General features: G+C 39.2%; 1 protein-coding gene across 1 annotated transcript in view; it reads left to right on the forward strand.

Moving 5' to 3' along the window:
* The window catches only part of nfasca (neurofascin homolog (chicken) a), a 63979-nt gene extending 53609 nt beyond the window's left edge, over nucleotides 1-10370 (forward strand). The window contains exon 32 of the mRNA XM_076096921.1: nucleotides 5005-10370. Within this exon, the coding sequence (XP_075953036.1) occupies nucleotides 5005-5233 (229 nt within the window). The 3' untranslated portion in view covers nucleotides 5234-10370. The remainder of the gene's footprint in view (nucleotides 1-5004) is intronic.
* Nucleotides 10371-13287: the final 2917 nt, after the last annotated feature.

The raw sequence follows: 13287 nt of genomic DNA on the forward strand, positions 1-13287 counted from the left end.
TTATAAATCATTATGACCTATAATAACAGTGCTATGAACAGATTATAACACACTATAAGTATGTTAATAATACCTAATAGACATGGGCTTCATAGAAAGGGTACTTAGAAGTAAAAGCATCAGGAATGATGGACTATTTCTTCTCCTGTTGGCTCCATCTGGTTTTGCGTTCTGTCTTCTTTCTGAGGTTCTTCACTATTTTAGTGTGTAGGACAAGAATGAAACAGCAAAAACAGTTTTACTTGCATGAAAAACACGAGATTTTATAGTGTAGCTAAAGCATAAATCTAATTTATTACGACCGTGGTCTTCATTTACATAGTTGGCCATTAGCATTTTATAAATTGCTGAGATCTGTGAATGCAGCAACATCACTTCAAAGTCAGATGGGTCAAGAAACACAAGCATCACACCATCATGCAGGTTGTAAACAAACCTCCAGGTCATTTATTTAGAAAAAAAGCAAAGGTGAACAGTGAGAATTTTCATCACATTTTACAGATCCACTTCCTGTTTCAACTCATTAGTTCTGCACACACAGTTTTCCCATGTAATGAAGGGTCACCAGTTTTACCTCCACATAAAGTGGTTTGGACAAACTGTTTGCTTGATAACAGCATCGGTATTGTACGATTGGATCCAAACATCATGAGGTGTGGAATGATCAGATGTGTAGTAATCAGATACCGGGCTGTGACAAATAATAATAATATACTGATTGACTGCTTGTGTTTGTTGCCCCATTAAGCTTTGTAGTAGTGAAGTCCCCGTGTTCCCATTTCTCAGCAACTGGTGACATCACTGCTGTGCTAATAGGAATGATGGCCAAAACCCCCCCACTAAAACAAGGCCCAAGTTGTAACAAGCTCGAATTAGATGATACACATGCGATGCTGCCCTTTTCTCATACAGACAAAAATATCATTACCCTACTATTATTATTTTAATCAAAACTCAAACATCTGTCATGCAATTAGGGTTATGATGATTTAAATGTATTAACCTCCACCCTTAATATATATATATATATATATATATATTTATATTTATATATATATATATTTATATTTATATTTATATATATATAAATATAAATATAAATATATATATATAAATATAAATATATATATATAAATATATATATTTATATATATATATATATATATTTATATATATTTATATTTATATATATATAAATATATTTATATATATATATATATATATATATTTATATTTATATATATTTATATTTATATATATATATATATATATATATATATTTATATATATATATATATATATATATATATATATATATATATATATATATATTTATATATATATATTTATATTTATATATTTATATTTATATATATATATATATATTTATATTTATATATATAAATATATATATATATTTATATATTTATATATATATATATTTATATATTTATATATATATATATAAATATAAATGTTGTTATGTTGTCCTCATCTGTCTTTTCAGTATCTGTGTATTTATGCATGTCTGGTTGTCCATCTGTGTCATGACTGTCTTTGTGTTCTACCCTCCCCACTTTATGTCTGTGTCCTTTGTCTCTTTTTGGGATTTATTTTCCTCATTGGTCCAAAAGGTCTCTTGAAAGGTACTGTATGAAAGGAGAAGAGTCCTCTTAATCCTGCTCGAAGAAAACCTCTTCTACTATTGCTCGTTTGCGGTGCATTTTAATTGATTAATGTCTGTTGGAGTCATTCCACTTTGTTAACATCCTATTGAGTTTTATCCAACAAATAACAGCATTTCTAAGCATAGTTAATCCAATATTGCATATCCCCAATACAAATCTATGAAGTTAAACAGAAGTAAAACACAAAACAAAAAACACAGCGAGTTGACTTCCTGACTCTATAGTCATGTTAATCTGATGCTGCAGATTGGCAAGTTCTTTTTTTGCAAGAAAGGTTATCTGAAACTCACTTCCATCCTCTAAGTAACTTCCCCAACCTTTTGCTCTTCTAGTAAAAAACGTATCACCTAATCAGATAATTGAATCATTCCCGACTCTGCCCTCTTTCCTTCTGAAGACATCTTGAAGTCACAGAAATAAAAGGCTCTCTCCCCGGGTCACTGAAGCTGCTGGTGCGTACGGTCAACAGATGAAAGCAAGCTTTGGCAAATGTGACCGGGGCAGACGGTTTGAGAAAGGCTCTGCCTCTTGGCCACGTTTATTTAATTAGCTGTAAGAGATGAAATTTCTAAGCGCTTCAGTGGCACTGGTGCATAGAGAGATGTCCGTCTGATCTGCTGCTGGCACATTCCAAGCATATCCAAGCTGATGAATGCAAAATGCATTCATCAGCTATGACGTCATCCACACCTGAATTCACAACTTACTTAATTCTTTCGAAATAAATACACGTGCTGCAATCTGTAAGTATTTGGAAAGTGACATCTTTTCTTTGTTGGCTCTGTATGCAGCTTTGTCATTTTTGTGACCTGACTTGTTAACATACAGGCTGCTGAGAAAACGGAGATATTCTTGACTCAATGAATGTTGGCATTGTACGTTTCTACAAACCACGGGATACACACAATCAGGATGCTTCTAAAGCATAAATAACTTTCATAGATATGTTTAATTGTACAACGCCACGTGGTTAACTCTGTGAAACAATTTGTTCGCTTTAGAAAAAATATCATGCTTTGTGTTAAAGTAATAACGTAACAATGTAACTAGTGTGAATAATCAACTACTTTATTACATAACGTTACGTAACAAGCGTAAAGTCAAAGTTTACTTTTGGTTTCACACGAGACACTAACATCAGTCTCCTGGGTGAAAGTCCTGTGTTTGTTTGATCCATCAACTACCCGTCCCACCAGCCCTTAATTGTTATACTTATAACTTTTATACAGTGTAACTTTCGCTCCATATATACATTGTCACTTGCTTTGACGAATGCAAAAACATCCGTATTCAACGTAGCCGGTGTTTTCAGAAACGTACAGTGCCGACATCTTCTCCTGGCGACTGGTCTGCTTGACTAGTTAATATTCTAATCGATTAAAACATGACGACCATGCTCTCGCATTTACCCACTTTATGCTCAACTCCTACTCTCTTCTTCTCCTTGTTACATGTCAGCATGTGTTCTGAAAGCGTCCAATGTTTCATTATCTCTGCTTCTCTAACTGTCTCTCGCTCTACTCTGTACGATTCTTTTTGTGGATTGATATAATGAAGACTGGATTTTGGGTTTCGATCACAGTCACATTTGCTGGATTTGCGCTGCATCTGCCGTGTATTCTTAATTATTAACATGTCTGGTTTCTAACATGTATCAAGTCTGTGGTTCCCAAAGTGTTTCAGCATGGAGCATGATGATTCTGAGAAGCTATGGTGTAGATTTTGTCCTCGCCGAGTAAATCGGAATACATAATGTTTGATAACCTTGAAATGCGATACACAGACCTGAGCAGAGAAAAGATATCAAACACCTTTGCATCCTTCGAGTGCACCTCCTGCTGTTATGCTGCTGGCTTGATCTGAGATAAGAAAGCTAATGCTATTCTGTAGCTCTTTCTTCTGTGCATGACGTTCTCTTCCCCCTAAAATCAGAGTAGGGAGACATGCAGCCATGCTCTGAACTAAGATCAAGCACAGCTCCACAAATGAGGTGCACTGGAGTTCTCATGCTTAGATCTCAGGTCAGAATATGGCCACCATTTAGCATGTGTATGCAAATGTCTCATATGAATTTTTGACGACAGTATTTATCTTTTAGTCACCCCTGTCTCCTACCAAATACTCTATACCTACTTAAATCTATATTCGTAATAATTCCACTGGGAGTATTTTTGTCCCAGTCCAGGAAGTGTGATGTTCTTATACTGTACCAGAAAGCAAGGTAATCACAGATAATTCAAGCGTATCCTGTGCATCCCATGTGTTGTTAGCTGTAGGGATTAGAGATGTTGTTGACAGTGATCGTTTCAGATTCATTCAGTGGTAACATTTTGTATTAGCAGTGAATAGTTTGCAGATAGATTCAATCTTAATCCAGGTCATTTTTTTCCGATAAAATAGATTTATGGGAATATATCCTAACTTTGTATTGGTGGATACAGCCCAAAAGGTACAGAAAGCAGCTCAAATTACCGTAACCCACACACTTAAATAAAAAGTAACCGATTAGAAGGAAAACACCCAATCCGACTACTCTGTTCTGCATATCCTCCACACATACAGATCGTGTAGTCACACAGACATCTGTAAAGTGTCGACGTGGACTCTTTGTGGACATCCACGATATGGACAGATGACTATTATGTCACACGGACCTTTGCAGTTATGTGCACATGGAAACTGTCATTTGAGCTTTAGCCAAATTGAGTGGGTATCTTCTTTTTATTATGATAATATTATCTCTACAGTGCATTTCCACGGACAATGTTTCCTTGATGTGGAGGGATACATCCTGTTGCTTGGACAAAACACTAGTAATGATCCTGTACACAACTACCAGGAAGAGAATATCCACTTGAGTTGGCTGAAGCCTCACATGAGCTTTGGCTGAACTTAAGAATTCACATTCATAGAACATAACTGTGGATTTAGTCCCCTTCACTCACAGTCTAGTCGCTCTACGGAGGAATTGCTTCATGGGGAGTATAGTATAGGAGCAATAAATAGAGAGAACTCTTTCAAATGACATATAGCATGTGAGTACTGTATTCATATTATTCAAACCAATCCTGGAAAAATGGAAAATAAATGACTCATAAAAGTCTAAATTCTAGTCTAATAAAACCTGAGTGACCTCAACATTCAGTCACCAAGAGTAGCTGAAAATAATTATGATTAACATTTCTTTACCTTCAATCCGCATAACCTTTCACTTCCCCCTTTTAACCCGTGCCGATGGGGACAACAGGGTCCTAAACTCCTGCCGAAACCTGCTGCCGTTTTAACCTTCAACTCTGCTCTCCATCCACCTTTGCAGCAGCGACGAGGACAACAAGCCTCTCCAGGGCAGCCAGACGTCGCTGGACGGCAACGTGAAGGAAAGCGACGACAGTCTGGTTGACTACGGCGAAGGTGGCGACGGCCAGTTCAACGAGGACGGCTCTTTCATCGGCCAGTACACGGTGAAGAAGGACAAGGACGAGACGGAGGGCAACGAGAGCTCTGAGGCCACCTCGCCCGTCAACGCCATCTACTCGCTGGCCTAGCGCCATTGCGCCGGTGGCCCCCCTCTGGCCTGAGGGCGTTACGACAAACCACAGCACCATACACCAGACACAAACACACACACATGAATATATTACTATATGAAACAGAAGGAACGCAGCAGGGCCTGTCTGGAGACTGCATAGGTTTCCCTCTGCAGATGAAGTCACGGGAACACGGGGGTGGAATTAGACCACAAGCCTTTATTTTAGTTTCCAGCTCACAGAAATTGGCCCATTGGAGGTGGCGTTTGGACAAAGAGGACAGTGCTCGTCTTCCTCGGCTCTCTGCCTGCCCTTACACAGACTTGAAGTGTGCCTTCGGGGCAGCTTTCAGCACTTGGAGGAGTTCTCTAGAGATTTTTCTTTGGTTAGTTTCTGCTCCGAACATTTCCAGTGTCCCCGCTCTCCCTCCCGATGCGCCCCTCATACCTCTGTAGCGTCCCGGTAAAGTACACAGAAGAGGTCCCGTACACACACACACTGGCCCGTCCTGTAACATATCAGCTTCTAACCATCAAACTCAACAGGATGCCGGCAGATATGTTTATCATATTGATATTTACGCAATGAAAGATTTTAGTTTTTCCACAGCTAGCAGATGAGTCATTGAATCTTAAAGAGTGCTGTATTCAGTCCTGGCACACATTTTAGTGCCCTGCAAAACTATGCACTATCACCTCCTCCATAGCATTCTGGGTTTAACCTGGTTAGTAAAAGTACACGTTTCGGGTTTCTTTTTTACCACTCGCAGGCTAAATCACATGCTTTTATTCACTCTGCCTTGTACAATGTGGTGGACATGTTTTTCTTACCTCTACTCCAATCTTGTAGTGCAGATGTTCAAAATGGCCGCCACAAGAAAGGCTGTTTCTGCCACAAGCACCAAGCTCTGCTACAGTATGTTATTAATGACTAATATTATTTTGGAGCATGGTAGTAACTTAGTGCAAGACAAATGGAAAGCAACAGAGAGGAACGTTAGCTTCGCTTGAGAAACACCAGTAGACCACAACCCAGTGAATTGCCTAGTTAGCATGCAGGCTAATGCTGCATTCATGTCAAATGGGAACAGCTGTTGGTTGACAGCGAACATGTTGACAGATGTTTCTGTTTTTCTTTTGACTTTGGTTTCTTAATTGTTACACGTGGTACTTTTGAAAGTACGTTTTATACCAAACCAGACATTGCTATGTCAATCCAACATGGTGATCACATAATGGCTTATCATGACAGGAAAAAGGGGTTTTATAATGGATATATATTCCTCTAAAACTTACCTGCATGTATTTTTTTCAATTGTGACACCAGAATTTTGGAGGTTTGGGGTCCCAACCCCAAACTTCCCAAAAAATGTTTAGCTCCTGAAAGTTGAGATGTGTAATCATTTCAAGTTGGAAATGTCCACGTTCTCTCCCATGGGACATGAATGCAGCATGAGAGGCTAGGATCCTAAGGGTGTGTTCAGACTATCAATGCCTTTCATTTTGCCCACAAAACGTTTTTGTCTTTTTTTCATTGTTGTCAACCACCAAATGAGTGCTAACATTAGCTTAACACAAACCACAAACTTGGTAGTTGACAGTAAAGTTTTTAATTCATGAAAACTACTTCCCTGAAATGTCAAAGAATGCACTAATCTTCCTTCACATTTGTAAAAAAAAAAATTCACAGGCACTTCTGTTAAAACGAGAGGCAAAAGTGAGTGCTCAGCAAAAGCAGCGGGCAAAAAGCTTCACTCTCATTGAAAACAGTTAGAAAAAGCTGCTAAAATGTGCTCTGTCTGACCGGGACCTAAACAATCAATATAGAGACGTTAGCTGTCCGCTAGCTAACTAGCATACAGTTCTGTCAGTCACTCCCCTCCAGACTGCTCTCTTCTCTTGTTTTCGTATTTTCATGAATTGGAGCCATATGCCTCGGAATAGCCACAAAGTTTTGCTCGAGCGTCAGCATGGACACATCTTTGGCTCAACTCATCTTTAATTCATTTGTGCATTAACTTTATGTGCAATCACAGCATTTTCTTGGTGTTTAGTCTGAAACCACCTTTACAGAAGGATCTACACCTCTGTCCCTCCCTCTAGTTTTTATAAATGCAGTTAGTGAGTTGATCATTACAGATGAAAAAAGACAGCGTTAGGGCCGCATAGAACACTTGAATTAAATGACCAGATTTACAGCATGAAGATATATACATCAAATTCACGGCCACCTTTGAAATGAAACGTATCAACTAGTTTTTTTGCAGAAGAAGAAAGAAAAAAGAAAACTGTTTGAGTAACAGAACTTTTTAGAAACTAATGTAAGCTCAGCATTCCACTTGTCCCACAACCATATTTGTCACGTCATTGTTCTGTAAGCAGACTGATGGACTGACCGTGTTTCTTTATTTTGTACTCGATGTTCACATTCGGTTCACAGCATCATTTTGGTACTCGTGCTGTAGTTACCTGCTACTCAACAGCACTATTAAAACCTCCACTGCTAAATTCGAAAAATCTTTACTGCAGTTAGCGACTGAAGTTCACATTGTATTTCAAATATTTATTTTATATTTCTATTTATTTCATTATGTGAATAGTATTAATATTAGTACTTAATTTAATAATTGTTGTATACACACTTTTGACCAACTCATTTTGTTGATTCACGCCAGAATTAAGCCAGAAATAAAGTCTCCAGAATCTGTCATTGTTCATCACGAGAGGCATTAAACACAATATGTTCCAGATATTTGTGATATTTGTAGCAGCTGGCTTTTCTGCTGTAAACAAAACAACAACATACTTGTCATGTTTATCTGTCCGTTGTGCTGCTCTTCTCGTACTCATATCGTATTACAGTTACTCTGTGTTGTTATTCAGATTCATGTAACATAACCTTTCCGCCTCACAGAAAATTAATATTGTTGCTTATTATTCATTTGACATATATTCTGTACATGTAGGTCCTGAAAAAAACCTCTTATATTTGTAAATATTTCAAAGTCGATTCCCCCAGAAAAATGCTTTATCAGAGGAGACAAAAAGTCACAATTCTGTATCCACCAAGCAACATTTGACGGGTGCATCTTTAGTCTGTCGTGCACCTTTGTAATGTAGCTTTGTCTAACATTTGCACTCTGAAAAAATAACGAGAATCATCCTTCACTCTATGTTGCCCTTTGCTTTGGCATTGTGATATGTGGTCACTTGTTTGATGATAGTTTGGATTCTATATTGTGAAAGAGGAACAAGTTAGATGCTCTATGATGTAAATAAGACGTAAGTGCTTCTGCAATATTCTGTTTGTAGCATTGTCGCACACAGACTGCTAGTAGGCCTAAAAGAACATGCATTCACAGAGGTATTGGAACAAACTCCTCTCCTTTTACCTGCATAGACTCCTTCACCTAACATGCCTATTGTTGCATAGCTAGTCTCATTTCATGGGCCTCCTTACGGGACCAATTCATACTTTCGGGGCATGCAGCTCAAAATTTGTAACTGTACGGCGACGGCACATGCTCCAGTTTCGTTCCAGACTCCGGTCCATTTGGTGGCGTATGCTCATCTAGCTGGTTTGCCAAGAAGAAGAAGATAACAAAGAGGATGCTTTTGAAGAGAGGTTGTGCAAAGAGATTGAATAATTTGTCTATAAAGGAACACAAAGACAGTCAAATGGCGTTACAGCTACCAAATGGAATGGAGTGTGGATCGGGAAATGCGCATGCTTGGAACGCCAGACCGATGCAGGCCCTCAATTGTAGTGGAACCGTGTGCGGGTCGAGTCTGCTCCTCCTCTACAAATGAGACTGTCGAGTACAGAACAGTTGCAACACATTATGATATGTTATCAGAAAAAGGGTAGAAGTGTTAAATACTGTGATAAATTTGGGTAAGTTCACTAGTTGACACCTGACAGTGAAGCAGGTTAAAAGGGCAAATAAGTTAGTATAAATCTGTAATGCCAACAGTCTGCAAACCAGAACAAACTGGATTTTACTCCCAACAGTCACTATTCACATCCTGCTTTACATTAGTCAGCTTTATCTGACATAATTACAAGTTGAAAAGGATTGCCTAAATGTACAATTAAACATGTGACTGGCCCACAATGGATTGACCAAATTTGAGAAAAAGAAGGCTTTAATTCCTTGCTCATTTGGAGGAGCCTTCTAATTAGGACAGACCTCGCTGATCTGTTATAATATTTTCAATTTGCAGACTTTGAAGGAGGAGGCCCCTAAAATCAAACACAACATATAAACCATTTTGAAAAGAGTCCTGACCTGGTATTTCTCACCCCTTTTTAAAACAAAAACACGACCTCTCTGTCAGTAATCCCCTCTTCCAAAAACTCATGTTCCCTTCTGTGTCGTTGCAGAAACTCAAAGCAATATCCTCTGAGTTTTAATCAGCTGGGTGTTTTCTCAGATGCCATCATATGTTGCTGTGACCACAGCGGGTTGTTAGTTTGAGGCACCGAGCACAGACATTTTGACAAAAACAGGAGACCGCTGCTGAAATAGAAGAAAACAGAAAGAAAAAGCACTGAGGGATCAAACATGGAACATATAGGTCCGAACTCTCTCACCGGACTTGTTTTCTTCCAGATCTGGAAACCTGCACCCCCTTTTCCCACATGGCCTGCCCCCCCTCAAGTGGATCACAGTGGTGAAATGTTGTAAACTGGCTATATAACAAAGAAAAGAGAATTATGCATATTTGCTCATGAACAGTGCTTTTTTTCTTGTCCTTTTATTCATGCAAGCCGACTCTCTTTCTACTGTTACTGACCTTTAATGGGGGAAAAGAAGATGTCAATGTGCAGCTTTGTGTTTTTCTTAATTTCAAAATGCTGCAATGTGTAGAATTTTACTGATGCACACACGAGATTTGCAAATGGCTTTCTTTTTAACGATTGATCACAGGCTTTTTTTTATATGAATTATCATGTTAGCGTCTTCTTGTTTTTACCATATGTATCAGAGCAGCTCGTCAAAGTCTCGCTTCAACACGCAAAATAACAGCTTTTGTAAGGTACATACTCAACAGAAAATGGCATAAATATATTCACCATGTATGCGTGTATGATGAGATGTTGCAACTTCTGCTAGCGACGCCTTCTTTATAGTAAAGCTATCTCCTTTTCTCTACCTCCCGACTGCTGGTCTTTCTGTTCATATCGGAGCTTTTGTCATGTTGTCGAAACATTTTGCTGTAGCTTTAAAGAAACTAAACAAGAAAAGAAAAAAAACACAAAGAACAGATTTTGGTTTGTCTGACCTTTTGCATTGTGGAAAAGCTGAAGAAATACTAGGCCCCTCAGGTAATGTCATGCAATCTTTAGCAGCTATTGAAGTCATCAATTGACAATTGTGATTCTCAGACCTGAATAAGTTATGTGTTGATTGTTTCATCACAGATACACCTGACTGTCTTCAGATGCCAGATTGAGCTCATCAGCCAGCTATCACTGTCTTGCCGTCTAGCAACCACTGCCATTTCCAAATGCTGACGCCATTGCTAAATTGCCTTGAAGTAGTATTATTCATCCACCATGGTAGGGGCAGGGGGCAGGCGGGGTAAAACCCTTGACAGGTCCATTGCGATGTCCGACCTACTGTGTGGGCTATTTAGACTTTCCAGTGTTCAGAAGAAACTAGAGCACCTGAAAGAAACTCTGACAAAACAAGAAGAACACATGTTCTCTAGTGAGGCCCCAGGGTTTAGCAACTCCTTTCACAGTGCTTTTCACCTTCACCGGTTTACTGCCCATCTCTCGGTTAAGCAGGGGCCTATCGAGCCCTGAAGAGAGAAGGTGCTCTGTAAACCTTTTTTGGAATTAATTAATGAATTAGCCAATGTTATCTTGAATTCTCTCACCTGGAATAAATAAAATCCAGTGAATAGGCCTAACAAATGCCATTTTATAAGAAATGACTAATCACGTACAGTGCTATATATAAACATTATTTGATTGAAAAACTATGCTGGATTTGATTTAATTTCAACTTTTTTTCGTGTATGTCTATTTCTTATGTTCTTTACAAATATTCATATTATTTTCCAAGTTTTAACGTGAACTTAATCAGCCAACCTATTAGACCTATTTGAGAACTTGCCAAATTGTCAGCATAAAGCAAAGCAAGATTGACCAGTTATCAGCTAATCATTCTACCACTCTACACCCTACCCTGTTCTCTACACCCTACCCTGTTCTCTACCACCCTACCCTGTTCTCTACACCCTACCCTGTTCTCTACACCCTACCCTGTTCTCTACACCCTACCCTGTTCTCTACACCCTACCCTGTTCTCTACACCCTACCCTGTTCTCTACCCCCCTACCCTGTTCTCTACCACCCTACCTTGTTCTCTACCACTCTACCCTGTTCTCTACCACCCTACCTTGCTCTCTACCACTCTACCCTGTTCTCTACCACCCTACCCTGTTCTCTACACCCTACCCTGTTCTCTACCCCCCTACCCTGTTCTCTACCACCCTACCTTGTTCTCTACCACTCTACCCTGTTCTCTACCACCCTACCTTGCTCTCTACCACTCTACCCTGTTCTCTACCACCCTACCCTGTTCTCTACCACCCTACCCTGTTCTCTACCACCCTGCCCTGTTCTCTACCACCCTACCCTGTTCTCTACCACCCTACCCTGTTCTCTACACCTTACCCTGTTCTCTACGACCCTTACTAGAAGCTATCTCATGACACTTTTCATATGTCATGACTGTACTCTTAAAATTTACATACCCAACATTTCCCAAAGAGCAAGCACTGGGTCCACAGTGCCAAGAAAAAACTCCTTTAACCGGTAGAACCCTTGAGTAGAACCAAGTTCTGGGTGGGCGGCCATCTGCTTCGAACGGTTGGGTTGAGAGAGAGATACATAGCAACATGACAATAACTAGAAAAATAATAGAAATATGACTAATAATAACAGGAGCAGTGGGTAATAAGCAGAACCCCAGCAACAATTGCTGCCACGATCAAGGATCCATGCGCAGCCATTACGCATGGCAACCAGTGAGACAAGACAGCACAATGATGTCCCAAGTGAGTAACATGCATTAATGAATAAAAGGGAGAGGAGAGATAGCAGCATATCTAGGGTCTGGTCCAAGGCAAGTCTGAGCCAGCCCTAACTATTAATGTGAGCCAGCCCTAACATTAAGAGTTATCAAAGAGGAAAATCTCACTCCTAAATGGGGTGAGTGTGTCTGCCACCTGGACTGAAACTAGGAGCTGGTTACACAGGAGAGGTGCTTGATAGCTGAAGGCTCTGGCTCCCATCCTACCTTTGGAGACTCTAGGAACCACAAGTAACCCTGCATTCTGTGAGCGTATCTATTTAAGATATGGTGGTGCCTGATCAATTATGGCTCTGTAAGCGAGGAAAAGGATTTAAAATTATATTCTAGATTTTAAAGGGAGCCAGTGAAAAAATGGTAATACAGGAGTTTAATGATCTTTTTTCCTAGTTTTTGTCAGTACACGTCTTAACAAACTTATTGGAGCAGCCTGATAAAAAGGAATTACTTTAGTAACAAAGTACCAAATGCGTGAACTAATTTTTCTGCATCGCTTTGAGACAGGATGTGCCTGATTTTGCAATGTTACGTAGGCAGTTCCTAGGAATTGAAATTTGTTTTATCTGTGAGTTAAAGGACATATACTGATCAAAGATAACTCCGAGATTCTTTACGATAGTGCTGGATACCAGGGCAATGCCAACTAGAGAAACTATATCATTAGATAATTCATTTCGGAGGTGTTCTGGGCCTAGTGAGCTTAACATAGGAAGTAGCAGTTCATCCAGGTTTTTATGTCTTCAAGGCATGCTTGACGTTTACAGAACTGGTTAGTTTTGTATGGCTTGATCGATAGTTATAATTAGGTATCATCTGCATAACAATTAAGTTAATGTATTATTTTCTGACAATATTGCCAGAAGGAAGCATAGATAAGGTTCCTTTAATACCAATCAAATATTCAAGTCTCTGTAATAGGATGTGACTACCAATGGTGTCGAACGCATCACTAAGATCTAACAAGACA

The sequence above is a fragment of the Anarhichas minor genome, unplaced genomic scaffold (genome assembly GCF_050575085.1).
Source record: "Anarhichas minor isolate MPS153535 unplaced genomic scaffold, ASM5057508v1 ptg000023l, whole genome shotgun sequence".
NCBI lineage: Eukaryota > Metazoa > Chordata > Actinopteri > Perciformes > Anarhichadidae > Anarhichas > Anarhichas minor.